The sequence below is a fragment of the Jaculus jaculus genome, chromosome 8 (genome assembly GCF_020740685.1).
Source record: "Jaculus jaculus isolate mJacJac1 chromosome 8, mJacJac1.mat.Y.cur, whole genome shotgun sequence".
NCBI lineage: Eukaryota > Metazoa > Chordata > Mammalia > Rodentia > Dipodidae > Jaculus > Jaculus jaculus.
This window is the reverse complement of record NC_059109.1, coordinates 11,069,498-11,085,937: the sequence shown is the minus strand read 5'-3', so window position 1 is coordinate 11,085,937 and position 16,440 is coordinate 11,069,498. Positions and strand designations below refer to the sequence as shown.

Here is a 16,440-nt window from a genome sequence, read left to right as displayed (position 1 = left end):
TCAGGAGGCTGAGGTAGGAAGATAGTCATGAGTTGTTGTTTTTTTTTTTTAAGTTTCCAGACAGCTTATTCATGCCATCCATTTTTTATTAAATTTATCTTCTTTATTTATTTGAAAGAGAGAAAGAGGTAGAGAGAGAGTGAAAGGGAATGGGCACACCAGGGCCTCCAGCCACTGCATATGAACTCCAGATGCATGTGCCTCCTTGTGCATCTGGCTTACATGGGTCCTGGGGAATTGAACCGAGTCCTTTGGCTTTGCAGGCAAACACCTTAACCACTAAGCCATCTTCTCCAGCCCATAATCATGAGTTTGACGCCAGCCTGGAGCAACATAGTGAGTTCCAGGTCAGCCTTCACTGGAGTGAGACCCTACCTTGAAGAAAACAAAAGGAAAGCAATTTTTTTCTTCTTCTTCGAGGTAGGGTCTCACTCTAGCCTAGGCTGACCTGGGATTCACTATGTTGTCTCAGGGAGGCCTTGATCTCACAGTGATCCTCAAACCTCTGCCTCTTGAGTGCTGGGATTAAAGGCATGCACCACCACGACCAACAAGAAGGCAATTCTTTATGTCCTACTATTTCTTAAATATAATAATCTTACTTAAAAAAAATGGGCTAGATAGAGCTTAGAAGTTAAGGTGCTTGCCTATGAAGCCCAGGACCTATGTTTGACTCTCCAGACCCCATGTAAGCCAGACACACAAAGGTGAGGCAAACACAATGTCACACATGCCCACTAGGTGGCGCAAGTGTTTGGAGTTCAATTGTAGTGGTTGAGGCCCTGGTGTGAATTCTCTCTCTTAAAATTACAAATAAATAAATAAATAAATAAGAAGAAAAGAAAAAGAAAAAGTGTACCTCAAAGAAAAAGAAAAAAGCTGGGTGTTAAGTTTGAGGCCACCCAGAGACTACATAGTGAATTCCAGGTCAGTCTGAGCTAAAGGGAGGCTCTACCTTGAAAAACCAAAAAGCAGCCACACTACCCTTTGTTGAGAACCAATGGTGGAAAGATTAATTTCTTTACCTACTGTCCAAAACTGCGGAGGCTGAGGCATCCAGTTCTAATGTCTGCTGAAAGAGCTCTCTGTTCTCGTCAATGAAGTGCCGCTGCATCTCAGACATCTGGGCCATGATCTTTTCCCTGCGCAGCCTGGCAATCTCGGCCTTTCTCTTCCTTTCAGCTTTGTCTTTATCTCTTGTACTCTGAAATTATGCTTCACTCAATTAGGTTATTAGAGGTTACAAGCAGTGTTTCCTCCTAAAGCAAAAATATTCTCATCATAAATATCAACTGGGCGTGGTGGTACACACCTTTAATCCTAGCACTTGGGAGGCAGAGGTAGGAGGATCGTTAAGAGTTCGAGGCCACCCTGAGACTACATAGTGAATTCCAGGTCAGCCTGGGTTAGAGTGAGACCTTACCTTAAAAAAAAAAAAAAAAAAAAAAAGAAAGAAAGAAAGAAAAAGAAATCAACTAAATTGGGCTAGAGAGATGGCTCAGTGGTTTAAGATGCTTGCTTGAAAAGCCTACTGGCCTGAGTTCAATTCCCCAATATATAACCAGACACATAGAAGTGGCACATGAGCCTACAGTTAGCTCATTTGCAGTGACAAGAGACCCTGGTGCATCCATACCTCCCCCTTCTCTCTAGTAAGTAAACAAATAAATAGAGAAGCTTAGGGTTAAAAAATATCAGTTAAAGCACAACTGAAAACTCAAAATTTTGAATAATATCAACTACAAACTTATTGCAGGTACATTTAATTTTTTCAGGCTGCACTTGATACATTTCAGCCATTATAGTCTGTCTCATACCTCTTCCATTATGGTTCCTTCTGTCTCTACCACAGGACTGGTGGACGAACTCTCTCTTAACTTCTTAATCGTATTGAAAGTCTACAAAAAAAAAGGGGGGGGGGAGTGTTTTCAATTAATCTGAAGTTATGAAACATTGAGCACGTGATTCAAGTCACTTTTATTTAATACTTCTCACAGGAAGCAAAGCAGTGTAGGAAGTGTTACCTTTAATATCCATCTAATCATATCTTTGTGGACCTCCAGGGAGGGTGCATTCTGTAGCGTCTCCAGCATAGCTAGTATGCTCGGAGAGTTGTTTGGCGCTTCCCCAGGTTCTAGGGCAGAAAAACAAAAGCACAACGATGGCTAACAATTCATAATGCTGCTTTTAACAACTAACGCCCGTCATCTGATTCAGCTCTTACACTTCTGATCCTTCTTCAGGATGTGATGCGGCTGTACTTTTAACAACTAACGCCCGTCATCTGATTCAGCTCTTACACTTCTGATCCTTCTTCAGGATGTGATGCGGCTGTACTTTGCAATCATGTTGTCTTATTCAAATATGAATTTTTTGACTTTATTTTTTAAATAATTAAATGTTTTGGTTTTATTTTTATTTATTTGGTACACAGAGAGAAAGAGGCAGAGAGAGAGGGAGGGAGGGACAGAATGGGCACACCAGGGCCTCCAGCCACTGCAAGTGAGGTCCAAAGGCATGCACCATTTTGTGCATCATTGGGGAATTGAACCAAGGTCCTTTGGCTTTTCAGGCAAATGCCTTACCCGCTAAGCCATCTCTCCAGCCCTGAATTTTTTTTTTTCTTTTAAGTCTTACTCTAGCCAAGGTTGATCTGGATTACACTCTGCAAAATAGGCTAGCCTGGAAATCAAGATGATCCTTCCTCCTACCTCAGCCTCCCAAGTGCTCTCGCACGTAATTTTTTTGAGCAACATTGCTCACTGAATCGGGAGCTCACCAGTTCAGCTAGATAAGCTGGCTAGGAAGCCTTCCAGTCATCTGCCTCCTCAGTGGTGGGATGATGGGCTTGTTTCACCATGCCTGAAAAGTACTTCACTAATCGAGTCAGCAACCTAGACCCTCATCTTTTGATATTTTAAACTATAGAAGCTCAACAATAATTTAAAGGTGAAACCCTGATAACATACTGTTTTTAAAAGGCATGGCGGTGCATGCCTTTAATTCCAGCACTCGGGAGGCAGAGGTAGGAGGATCACTGTGAGTTCGAGGCCACCCGGACACTACATAGTGAATTTCAGGTCAGCCTGAGCTAGAGTGAAATCCTACCTTGAAAAACCAAAAACCAAAACAAATAAACAACAAAAAAATTTCTGGTTGCAAGGTCACTGAGAAACTGCTGGAGCTGAGCTGAAAACCTCCTCCATGTAGACCAGTGAAGATACTCAACAGTGGACACTGCAAGCCTTATATTTGGCCAGCCAGGCCAAATGAGTCAACTGGTGCAACAGTGGCACGTCTGTTATGGAGGAAACAACTGCCATCAAATTTGACTGGAGGCCTGCTCTATGGGAGGGATACATCCCTGACACTGAAAACCTACAACAGGGCCAGTCATGAACCTAGGGTGTAACGTCTGCTGCTGTCTCGCTAAAAGTATATAACATGCTCATCAAACTGCCCAGTAAGCACTTCTCTTAATGTTCATACCCATATATTAATGCTACTCTCACTTTTGGTTAGAGAACCTTCTCTTTTCAGATGGCAGTGACCTTGAGATGACACTGAACGCACCATATAGTGCTGGAAAGAAGTGACAGGAGTGCTCAGCACTGAAATATCTCGATCACACCTTCCAAGGCTCAGGGTCCATTGTGGAAGAGGGTGTGGAAAGAATCTAAGAGCCCAAGGAAGGGTAGGACTCCTTACAATATGCTCCTCCAGACACAAAATGGCCTGGATATCCATGACCTCACACCACACAGGACCATCATAATAGGAGGAAAAGATTATGACATCAAAATAACAGAGAGACTGATTGAGAGGGGGAGGGGATATGATGGAGAGTGGAGTTTCAAAGGGAAAGGTGGGGGGAGCGAGGGAATTACTATGGGGTATTGTTTATAATTATGGAAGTAATCAATACAAAAAAATACATAAAAATTTTCTGTATCTTAATTATATATAGGCCCTCAACATTTTATAATTAGGACCCATATGCTAGCTTCGATGTGCAATGTTTTCATATAGGCTACTCAAGTATCTTTGTACCAGATCTAAAACACTATCACTAATACACGGAGGAATACAGGTAGTTTCAAACATTTGAATTCAGTATTAGCTATTTAGAAAACTTATCAAATACAAGAGGTTATTTCACAGTACACAGATCTTGCTAGCACAGTAACAAGCACATACATACTTGATATCTTCTGGGTGAAGGTGAATGTCAGGACGTGCTCTTCCACAGCATTCTCTAGATGCTGCTTTTCTTCCTGCAGGGCCATCCCAATCAGATGCAACACCTCAAACAAAATGTTTTTAAAATGTTTAGTTAAAGAAAATCAAGTGAGTATTTTGTGAGAAATAAAAAAGAATTTACTATTGGAAAAAGATAATAAAAGGTTCATTGTAATAAAAATAATTCTAAATGGTTTATTAAACTTTTTCATATTCTAACAATTTTGGCAGAAGAAAATTTTCTCTTACAGTGAAGAGGAAATTTCAAGTGCAAATTCATAGGGTAAACTAAAATTACTAGCAGGTGTGACCAAGCAATTCATACAACACTTAATTTTCAGCTTTGGTACTAGAGCCTTGAAAAAGAAAATCTCCTTTTTTTTGGTTTTTTTCAAGGTAGGGTCTCACTCTAGCCCAGGCTGACCTGGAATTCACTATGGAGTCTCAGGGTGGCCTCGAACTCATGGTGATCCTCCTACCTCTGCCTCCCAAGTGCTGGGATTAAAGGCATGCGCCACCACGCCCAGCTAAAAAAAATCTCTTTACAATCAGTAGCCAAATCACAGAATTTAAGGCATCTAACATGTAATTATCTAGTCTGGTAACAACCAGTGCAATTTCTCTAAGGGCAAAATCAAAGTATCTCAAACAGACAGTTTTACCTTCAATGTCTCATAGTTTATTGCATATCTATAGTTCTTCAGTATATCTCACAACCAATTCCTTTGTAAGATAGCATGTAAGTACACTGAGCCTACTTGCATGGTCATTGCTATTATCTTGCTTCAAGATCTGAAGAAGTCAGGTGTGTGGTACCTCTATCCTCCCCTCCATGTGGGGCAACTTGTCAGAGACTTGGAAGAATGAGATTAGCCTCAGTGACATGACCTGTACATACAGTAAATACTGCTTGCTCAACCTTGCTCCATCATCCCCCACAGATTTTTTTCTCATATAATCCTGACAGTTTACACCACCACAGCTGCCTGCGTTTACATCTTAAATACATGTGTACAAAGGGGAGGGGGTGTAAGTATACACACACCTTACCCAATGAGATACTTAAGCCTGCTGAGACAATCCAAAGAATGGCAGCTGTAGAGGAAGGCTTGCCTTCATCTGAATCCTTGGCTTTACTGCTTTCAAGCTACATTCTTGCAGGGAAGCCCTTGAGACGATGCCATCATCGTTAACCTAGAAATAAACCGCTTCCCTCTAGAGTGCTGAGGTTACAAATCCCGTATGTAAAGTGCCTAGCATAGAGAAAGGCACAGAGTAGGCATTCCATTAAGTAAATAATTACTATATCGCTAGTTAAGGAACATGAGAAATTAAATGATCTCACTGAAACCTGGCATCCTCATGTAGAGAAAGGACAAAGCAGTATCTAGTCAGAGTGCTGTGTGATTTCCATGAGGCAACTGAAGAATGACTGACATTAAAGCTATAAAGTAACATTCCAGCGAAGTTCTAAGCTTGCCACTTCTCAGTTACAGAAATCTAACTGTCCAAGTCTCAATTTCATCAACTGTAAAATATGGATAACAGTGAACTTACATTTTGTTGAGGGCATTAAATGAGAAACATGTAAAAGCTAACGAATTATGCCACTATCACAGTAGTGCATATACAAAGGCAAGGAGGACCTGCGAGTGCGACACCAACTGGCTGAGGGACACGACCTCTGAGGTCATCGAAACCACATGGCGTAAAACATCCACCAGGTGCACATTCCCAGTGCCAGATACAAAAGGAATAGCAGCATGCCTTAGTGCAAATTTTATTACTGGTGCACATTATGGTCCCATTTTTTTCCCTTAAATCAAGAATGACAAAGAGCCTCTTTTAAAAAAATTACAAAACACTTAAATATAAAATATAAATGTACCTACCCTTTGCAGCATAGACTCTGACCAGGCATATCCGTGACGCTCTACAGCCCACCGCAGTATTGTCCCCATGATGTATAACATCACATCTGACTGCAAAATGTTAACCAGACTTGCAAACAAAGGGCAGAATGGAGGCAAAACTGGAGGTGGAAGGGCTAGAAACAAAGTTATCATAAGCAAGTTTCAAGAAACTATCCCCTTCTTAGGTAATATGACAGTCTTCATTCAAAGAACTTATTAACTGGGCTGGAGAGATGGCTTAGTGGTTAAGGCACTTGTCTGTGAAGCCTAAGGACCCAGGTTCGATTCCCCAGAACCTATGTAAGCCAGATACACATGTGTCTGGAGTTCATTTACAGTGGATGGAGGCTCTGTGTACCCACCCTCTCTCCCTCATAAATAAATAAATGAAAAAAAAAAGAACTCATTAACATACATATACACACATACATGTCTCTCTACCTTCTCAAGGTCAAATACACAGAAACAGCTGCATGAAAACCAGCAGTACTACAGAAAGCCTTTCTTTTCCCTAGAAATGCCTCAAGAACTAAGCATAAAATCATCACCATTATCATTAGCACAGATTATTTTTAAAACAATTATGAGCAAACATGTGCTATGGCACTCCTGTGTCAGAAGACATCCTAGGGGTGCTGGCCCTCTCCTTCTACCTTGGCTTCTCTTGTCTGGCTGCTGGGAAGGCCGCACCAGCTGTCCCACAAGAGTAGGCATTCTCTTGACTCTGTTTCTCATTGGTGCTGTAGGTGCCTTTGGGATTGATTACAGACGCACACACCACTGCACATCTGGCATCACCTGAGTAATGAGACTGCAAGCCTCAGTTGGCAGGCTTGTAGATTAAGTGCCCTGAACCACTAAATCATCTACCGAGCCCTCAGACTCTCTTAACATGAATATACTTAATATTCTTTTGAATAGGAGGATGTCCTCTTGGAAAGCTTGGATTTACAAATTCCATTTCAAGGACAAGCATCATAGCTAAGAGAAAACAGTATTTAGCAAGCAAAATAGACAAAATGAGACTTCTGAAAAGAAGTTATATACCTGAGTCTTCCCTATGTTGTCTTTTCAATTTCCGCTGAGCTTCTTCTGCCTATTAAAAAGAAGTATGCATGAGGGTTATACTACTTTTAAGCACTACTTAGTGACAGAAACCAATCTTTGCCCTATTATTCCATTATTTTCTAGTTTTAAAAATATCTTCTTAATGTTATTTATTTATTTGCGTGCACACACACAAGTGTGTATGGATGCAGTAGGGCCTCTTGGCACTATTAAACACATGCCAGGTTCTTGTATGACTTAAATGGGCAGTTTGGGAATTGAGCCCAGATGACAAGCTTTGCAAACAAGCACTTTAACCATAAAGCCACCTTCCCAGACTTTAGGTGCTTTTTGTTTTGTTTTCTTTTATGGGGCTGAGAGTTGAGGAACATACAGGTCCCTTGTAGACCAGTTTAAGCTGGCCTGGAACTTCTGATCCTCCTGCCTCTATCTCCCAAGTATTGGAATTACAGGCATGTGCCAACATGTCTAGCCTGAATTTAGATTTGTTATCTCCTTAATTTTATAGTCCTTTCTCCACCATTGATATATTACAGTTAAAATTTTATGCACTAAAAGAATCCCAAATGAATTCTTTATTGCTTTAAAACGCAAGGGAAACATGTAAAAACTTAAACCAAAAAAACTTATTTAGTTTTAAACTCTATGAAATGCAAGAAAACGAAGTTGAAAATTTGTCTTCAAAAGCCAATAAAAACAAGTCAGGAATGCAGCTCAGTGGTAGGGTTCTTGCCTAGCAGGTATAAGGTACTTGGTTACACCAGTACATAAGTCACAGACAGTTATATGTATATAGGTGATCCTATATACTGCACATCTATACACTAAACCTGCTGTGAGGGTGGAATCTAAAATGTTAGTTGTTTTTCTAGCTACTGGTATTTTCTTCTGAAATTCTTTTTCAATCTAAAAAGTAGCATTTAATTTTTTTAAGGAAAAAAAAAACATTTAATTTCCCAATTACCTTGGACTGCTCTGCCCTTGAGAAGTGATAGAAATACAAGTTGAACTCTTTGGCACATTCTGGTTTTAGCTCATACATGCCTCGTCCTGTTAATCCAGGTTTCCTGAGGAAAAAAAGGCCCTTAGAATATCATCACCAGAACCATGTACTGCTTTCTGCCGTTGTAGACATTAGAACAAGAAAAAGAGCACTGTGTTTACTGACAGGGGCTGTTCAGCTGAAGCTATTCTCCCCATACGTCAGGTGACACTGGGCACCTACAGCTTTTTGCACCCACTTTAGCCAGTACCCCCATCCTGAATTTATCCCAGTGGGTGAGTGAATGGAACGGACATGTAGCTGCAACAAAAGTCTAACATAGAACCGGTTACACAAACTACATTATCTCCAGGCAATTGAATGCTATGAAAAATGATGTTAGGGCTGGAGAGATTGCCCAGTAGTTAAGGTGCTTGCCTGCAAAGCCTAATGACCCAAGTTTAGTTCCCCAGTACCCATGTAAAGCCAGATGCACAAAGAGGCACATGTGTCTGAGTTCATTTGCAGTGGCTGGAGGCTCTGGTATGTCCATTCTATCTCTCTCTCCCCCTGTTCTCTTCTCTCTTTTTCTGCTTGCAAATAAATAAATATAATTTTTTTTTTTAAAAAAAATGATGTTAAAGTTGGGTGTGGTGGTGCACACTTTTAATCCAGCACTTGGAAGGCAGAGGTAGGAGGATTGCTGTCAGTCCAAGTCAGTCCAAGGCCAGCCTGAGACTAACTACATAGTGAATTCCAGGTCAGCATGGGCTACAGCAAGACCCTACCTTGGACTTCCCACCCCCCCCCCCAAAGAGATTTTAAAAAGACATGTGTTTACAGTGTGTTTCACGTGGCAGGAGTGGGTGACCTGCGAGACTCACAAGCCCATGGACAACAGGACGAGGACAGCGAACTGTGAAGAGCATGCCTGAGTGGGCTGGGTCAGCAGATACATGAAAAGATCTTGCCTTCACATGTACACATATGCACCCAGATGCACACACCAAGGACGAGCATGCACGCACATGTGTGCACACACACACTTCACAAAAAGGAAAAAAACAAACAAAAAACCACCCCCTAAAAACCTCACTGAATAATGTAAACTCACCTGAAATGGGCAACTGCTTCAATTACACTCTCCATGCCAGTCTCCTTGTTCTCCTGAGGAGCAGAAAGCAGTGTGTGCAATGTCAGTGACAGTGACTGCTAGCACTTGGGCGCTGTGCTTTACTCCTACGGTGCTTTGCTACCCAGTTTTAAAGTTTTTGAGGATTCTGCAGTAAGTATGGGATCAGTATGGAAAGGCCATGATGAGAGACCAAAAAGGAAATGGGCTTTTTCTTAACACCACTCTGGTCCAGGAAGCATCCCCAATAACAGCATTAAAGAAAAAACTTCTTCCCAGTGAAAACCACCAGTTGACAGGATGATGTGACCAGCAAAGCCAAACAAATTAACCAGGCCTGGGAACCACTGAGCTGAACCCCCAGCAAGTGCTACAATCAAACACTGACCAATCAGGATTGTCCTCATTTGCATGACAGGAGGTTCAAGGTTGGAATCTAAATCAAAAAGAGGGTAACTTCCAAATATACTACACAACCACACCCAACATAAACTTCCTTTTTCTACTTTGGTCTGACTTGGATAAATTCTTTCACTGTGTATCATCCTCCACTATAATACATGGTAAGGGAAATTTATTTGGTAAGCTGACATTCATTGAAATCAGTACTTTAAAAAAGTCACTAACAAATGGAATCAAGGTAAAAGCTTCTAGAAGCAATGAAACAGGGTTGGAGATATGACTCAGGCAGCAGTTAAAGGCACTTGTTTGTTAAGCCTAAAGGCCCAGGTTCAATTCCCAAGTACCCACATAAAGCCAGATGCACAGAGGTATAAGCATCCGGAGTTCATTTGCAGTGGCTAGAGGCCCTGGTGTGCCCATTCTCTTTGTCTCTTTCTGTTGGTCTGAAGTTCACCATGTAGTTTCAGGCTGGCCTCAAACGCATAATGATCCTCCTACCTCTGCCTCCAGAGTGCTGGGATTAAAGGTGTGTGCCACTACACTCAGCTAGCTAGGCCTTTTATAAAGCCCTAACGTTGGGGGCTAGGAAGATGGCTAGGTGGTTAAAGGTGCTTGTTTTCAAACCCTGTTGGCCTGGGGTTCAATTTCCTCCAACGATGTAAGCCACACGCAGCTGCAGCGAGTCTGGCAATCCTGTGGCAGCACGAGTGCCACTCCCCCAATGCAAGTAAAAAATTAAAGCCTTCACTTCTTCTAGATCAGCTCTCATCCCTGACACTACTACTATTTAGATAAGATAATACTTTGTTTTTTAAATTTATTTTTACTTATTTATGAGAGAGAGAATGAATGAGAATGGGCATGCCAGGGTCTCCAGCCACTGCCAACAAATTCCAGATGCATGCCCCACAATGTGCATCTGGCTTATGTGGGACCTGGAGACTTGAACCTGGGTCCTTAGGCTTTGCAGGCAAGTGCCCTAACCACTAAGCTATCTCTCCAGCCCTAGAAGAGGTAATTCTTGGTGGTGGTCTGTTCTGGGCACTGCAGGGCATCAGGTAGCAACTTGCCGACCAGCAACCCTCCATGACCAGCACTAAGCAGTGATCCTATCTGGTGTTCCATAGGGGGCAAAACTGTCCCTACCTGAGAACCACTATTTTAGATACAGAGCTACTTATGGATGAAATGATACAGCTAGAGTTCTCTACAAAATATGTCCTTAAGGGGCTAGAGAGATGGCTTAGCGGTTAAGTGCTTGCCTGTGAAGCCTAAGGACCCTGGTTCGAGGCTCGGTTCCCCAGGTCCCATGTTAGCCAGATGCACAAGGGGGCGCACGCGTCTGGAGTTCGTTTGCAGAGGCTGGAAGCCCTGGTGCGCCCATTCTCTCTCTCTCCCTCTATCTGTCTTTCTCTCTCTGTCTGTCGCTCTCAAATAAATAAATAAATAATTAAAAAAAACGTCCTTAAGAACGGGGTTAATGACTAGGCTAAAGTATGAGTGGTCAACTGTCAAAGCTGGTGGTGGGTTTGTTATACTGCTTTCAATGTTTGAAGATGTTTTGAGATTTGTCCTCATATAAAATTTAAGAGAAGTATTACTGTGTAAAAAATATACAGTATGTCAAAATCTCAATGAATGTTAAGGTTGGAAGTTTTGATGTTTTCAAATTGGGCAATGTATTTTGAAATGTCAACGAAAAAGTCCTTTCTTAGCTGTAGAAACTTAGTTTCCAAAAAGCCCTATGGCTAAAAATTAGGTGGCTGAGAAATTTATGGCCCTGGTAGGAAAAACAGTTGTAATTCAACCTGTGAATGTCTCTGTGAATTTTAGTTCTCACTAAAATCAACTAATGGCTCATTATTAAGGAGGTTCTTGAGAAAAAAGAACTGGAACACTTTTAGTCTATTCAACTTAACAAACATTTTACTCTTTGCTGACAGGTATTTGCTTATAAAGTATTCTGTTTATCCACAGAAACTATAAAGATACCCTGAAATAATATCTCTAGTGGCACAATTTCAGTTCTAAGGGTTTCTTTTTCCCCCTTCAGTGTCCTTCTTATGCCTTTCAAGGCTTTATTTTATAAAAAATTCTATTTCTGTTCTGCTCCTGGTTCCCACTGTCCTCCTTTTCTGATCAAATTCCATGGTTAACTAACTGTTAGAGTTGTAAATTTTACAACTGTGGCAGAGTGCACAGAGGTCAGTCTCTACTTTCCAGGTGACACACAGAGACATGTGAATACTTACGTCTTCAGGTAAAGACTTGACCAACTCGCTATGAGCCATGGGCTTGATGCTCAATTGATGGATGATCTCTCGTTTAATTTCATCCATAGCACTGACCTGCCCAACTCCAGGACTGTATCTTTCTCCTGTTAAAAATAACAAGATGTGGGCTGGAGAGATGGCTCATGGTTAAGGTGCTTGCCTGCAAAGCCAGAGACCCCTGGTTCAATTCCCCAGTACCCACATAAAGCTGTTGAACCTGGGTCCTTAAGCTTTTCAGGCAACCACCTTAACCACTAAGCCATCTCTCCAGCCCTACATTTTCCTAAAAAATTTAAAAAGAAAAGGCATATACACACATTTTCCCAAATCACATGCTTCTATTAACATATACAGAAATTCACAGAACATAATATATTCCTTTGTTTAGGTCACTTTGCTGTGGGAAAAAGCTGGCTTGGCCTGCCTATACTTTGGAGTTTCAGACACAGCAGAGGAGGGTTGGCTTGAGGTAGGAGAGTCAGGCTACTACTGTGGAAGGCTCAGAGGGCAGGAATAATTAGATGCAGTAGAGGAAAGGCTTTCACTGTATGCCCTGTGGCAGCAAGGAGTGAGAGCGCTGTCCTTTCCCTTTCTGTTTAGTAGTCAGCCAGATATTACCTTGAGACCCCTTCAAACCTCCAGTAAGTAGTAAGATTCACTGCTCTGGGGCTACAGAAGGCCTAAACAACAGGACAAGTCACACAGCACAAGGGATTCAAAAACGGAGAAAGACAGGGGCAGAGGGAGCACTGAGAGTATGGGTTCTGAGAAGCCCGTATCTCTCCACAATGAAGAATCACTGCGTCGCGAGTCAAGAGGCTACTGTGGGGTTGGAGAGAGAGATTAGCGGTGAAGTGCTTGCTTGTGAAGCCTAAGGACCCCGGCTCGAGGCTCGACTTCCCAGTACCCACGTAAGCCAGATGCACAAGGTGGTGCATGTAGCTAGAGTTCGGTTGCAGTGACTGGAGGCCCTGGTCCATCCATTCTTTCTCTATATCTACATCTTTCTCTCTCATAAATAAATAATATTTAAAAAAGAAAAAACAAAAGGATACTTGTGGACCAAGAACCACACAGAAACGCACTAACAGTAACTCATTCTTAAACAGTATTCCTTGCTACTAAATTCTCCTGTCTCCCTTCCTCCCCAGAATAGTCTGGTATTTAGGTCACTCTGTGTCAGTGGTTGCACCTGTCCTTTTTCCAAAAGAGCTGTCACCCAATATGACAATAACCAGAGAGGAGCAAAAGTGGGGTTGCTCCAATTCTCTTCACCTAAAAGGGAGGCCATACTATCTCACGACCAAAGAACCCCAGTTTGGGAGTCCTGAGTGCTTGGTACCTCCCATGGGACTTACCGACGAGCATGATGATGAGGTAGAGCATCTCTTCGATTAGCGTGTTGTTCTGCTGAACAACATCCTGCAAGTGGGGTAAAGTTCAGAGGTGAGAATGCATGTCCTGCAGCCTCTCTGCTGATGACCACATCCTGAGAAAAGCTTCCTTAGTGACACGTTTTCTCAAGGGCATGCTCGTACCTTATGGGTGATCTCAGCACTCAGTCTTTTCCCATAGTCTGGTGAACTGAAAATCTGATAAAGTTCAAAGCGGCTGAGCATGATCATCAGGAAGTGATTTGGGTCCATCATGGAGACACCTGTCTTTTTGTTTGTGTAAAATAAGAAAGAAGAGGATGATCAGAAGGGGCATTAAACAGCTGAAAGATATTTTGGTTTGTACAAGTGAAAGCAGCTGATCTGTTTGCTATCCTGATAAAAGACAGAATCCCATTTAGCTGCAGTATCTACTTGGGAGTGAAATCTAAGATGATAAAGTGCAGACAAGTTCCTCCACAACCTGAATCTACACTTGGGAAGCTTTACTCCAACACTTTTCCCTTTCAATGCCTTCAAATGTACTTCTAAAAATTTGGTTCCAGGACTGGAGAGATGGTTCACTGGTTAAGGAAGGCTCTTGCCTGTGAAGCCTAAGAACCCATGTTCAATTCTTCAGGACCCACATAAGCCAGATGCACAAGGTGACACAAGTGTCTGGAGTTCACTTGCAGTGGTCGGAGACCCTGGCTTGTCCATTCTCTATCTGCCTCTTTCTCTCTCAAGTGAGTAAGTAAAATAAAATTAAAAATTTGGTTCCAAAGTTTAATACTAGGACTCCCTGCTTGTAAGGAGTCGGGAAGAAATGTCAATTGAGCTTCTAATATTTAAAAACATGTGTTATTATAAAGATCTTGGTTTTTTGCGGCTCCAGACTGGCCTAGAACTCACAACAAAACTCCTACCTCAGCCTCCCAAGTGCTGGGACTTAAGCAGTGCACCGCCATGCGTAACTGATAGCTTTTAAATCATAGTTTCAATTCTTTGTTGTTTGTTTGTTTGTTTTGAGATAGAATCTCACTCTAGCTCAGGCTGACCTGAAATTCACTATCTAATTCCAGGCTGTCCTCAAACTCACAACAATCCTTGTACTCTGGCCTCCCAAGTACTGGGATTAAAGGTGTGCACCACCACACATGGCTAGTTTCAATGCTTTTTCATTTCAACTGTAAAAATTTAAAAAACTGGATTTACTTCAAACCATTCTTTTAAAATTTAAGTTCTTAACTATTTTTTAAATAATTACTAAATCTGTTCAGTAATAAAACAAAACAGTGTGACAAGATGTAAGCTAGGCAAGTAGGACAAAAAGAAGAGCCGAGACAGAGCTGCCAGTCTGAGGGTGTGGAGTTGCTCACAGTGTGCGGGAGCTCTGGCGGAGAAGAGTGCCATGTTGCACGTGGGGCCTCACAAAGGGACGCTTAACCAAGTCCTAGTAAGTCACAGGATTTGTGAACAAAGTGACACTAGACACTGAGACCCCACTGGAAAACAATTCAGCTAGATGAATGAAAAGGGGTAAGGGAGGAACTTGAGGAACAAAAGAAATGCATGTATAGACTTTAAGAGAGACAGAACATGGCAAATTCAGTGGACTTGGAAAATTAATTCGGGGAGTTTAAACGAAGGAACAATAGACAGTCCTCAGGTTTCTGACTAACCACCATACAGATTCACCAAAGGAGGGGCTCAGGACAGGCAGAAAGCTATGGAGGAAATAAGCCAAGTTATTGGAAACATGCTGAATACGGTTTGTGTTTAGGAAATTGCGGAAGAAATGTTCTACAGCCACCGTCACAAGTGGGGGCTTCAGTTGCCAGGGCTAGCTAGGTAGGAGTCAGAGCTGGGAGTGAACATAAGTGACTGGATCACTGGAAATTAAGTGAAAACTCACATAACCTGCAAGTTAAGGCTTTGAATTCATTACCTGAAGCATTACTATATCCTTGTCAAACATCTCACGTCTGCATTTCACATTGTGGTAGTAATAAATCTAAAAAAAAAGTATTCAATAAATAGGTTTTAGTTGGCATAGCAGAGTTCCCAATTCTCCCCCTGACCCCCCCAAAGCTCAGATTGTGTAAGAAATGTTGTCAGTGTAGGCAATGTCGCTTTTGAGAGAGTTAACACTACTTAGTACAGACGAGTTAACCAGAAATTTCCACTAATGGTTCCTGGTTTATACCTGTTTTAGTCAATTTTCTGGGTCTCAGAACAACATTAGACTGTTACTTCAGGAAAGTATAGAACTTCCAAAACTGGGGATATTCATTCACCGCCTTGGTGAGTTTTTTAAAAAATGAACACCTCATGATGAAGAGGTGGCTCAGCAGTTACATGTGCTTCCTGTGCAAGCATGAAGGCCTGAGGCCTCCAGAGTTCAAATCTCCACAACTCATCTGGACAACTGGCTGTGGCCATGCATGCCTGTGACCCCAGTCCAGTAGAGACCACAGACCCTGGCATCTCTAAGTTTGTGAAGAAACAGCAAGTTCTGGAATCAACAAGAGACGTGAGGGCTGGAGAGATGGTTCAGTGGTTAAGGCACTTGCCTGCAAAACCTAACAACCCAGGTTTGATTCCCCAGTACCCACTTAAAGCCAACGTGCACAAAATGGGTGCATTTATCTGTACGTTTGCAGCAGCTAGAAACCCTGGCACTCTCTCTTCACTTGCAAGTATACAAATTATTTTTGTTTTTCAAGGTAGTGTCTTGCTCTAGCCTAGGCTGACCTGGAATTTGCTATGTAGTCTCAGACTGGCATGCTAGGATTACAGGTATGAGCTGTCATTGCTGACTTTTAATCTAATTTAAATAAATGGAACTATTTTTTACTGTCCAATATTGTTCTAAAAGTTACTTCAGGCTAGGCGTGGTGGTGCACACCTTTAATTCCAGCACTCGGGAGGCAGAGGTAGGAGGATCACTGTGCGTTCAAGGCCACCCTGAGAATACAGTGGGATCCAGTTCAGCCTGGGCTAGAGTGAGACCCTACCTCAAAAACCAAATAAATAAATAAAATAAATTATTTCAAGT

At 42.0% G+C, this 16,440-nt stretch overlaps 1 protein-coding gene across 4 annotated transcripts in view; it reads right to left on the bottom strand.

The window, feature by feature from the left end:
• Ubr2 (ubiquitin protein ligase E3 component n-recognin 2) overlaps positions 1-16,440 on the bottom strand; it is a 97,890-nt gene that overhangs the window by 34,184 nt on the left and 47,266 nt on the right. For 3 of the 4 annotated variants that reach the window (XM_045155795.1, XM_045155794.1, XM_045155796.1), the window contains exons 18-29: positions 15,331-15,396; positions 13,548-13,670; positions 13,368-13,431; positions 11,989-12,113; positions 9,317-9,369; positions 8,185-8,287; positions 7,200-7,248; positions 6,132-6,286; positions 4,202-4,304; positions 2,025-2,134; positions 1,818-1,898; positions 1,026-1,204 (exon numbers count right to left, since the gene is read on the bottom strand). In XM_045155795.1, coding sequence (XP_045011730.1) covers positions 1,026-1,204; positions 1,818-1,898; positions 2,025-2,134; positions 4,202-4,304; positions 6,132-6,286; positions 7,200-7,248; positions 8,185-8,287; positions 9,317-9,369; positions 11,989-12,113; positions 13,368-13,431; positions 13,548-13,670; positions 15,331-15,396 — 1,211 coding nt within the window. Of the gene's footprint in view, positions 1-1,025; positions 1,205-1,817; positions 1,899-2,024; positions 2,135-4,201; positions 4,305-6,131; positions 6,287-7,199; positions 7,249-8,184; positions 8,288-9,316; positions 9,370-11,988; positions 12,114-13,367; positions 13,432-13,547; positions 13,671-15,330; positions 15,397-16,440 lie in introns of those variants that run through there. The other variant, XR_006638492.1, reaches the window with a different exon arrangement.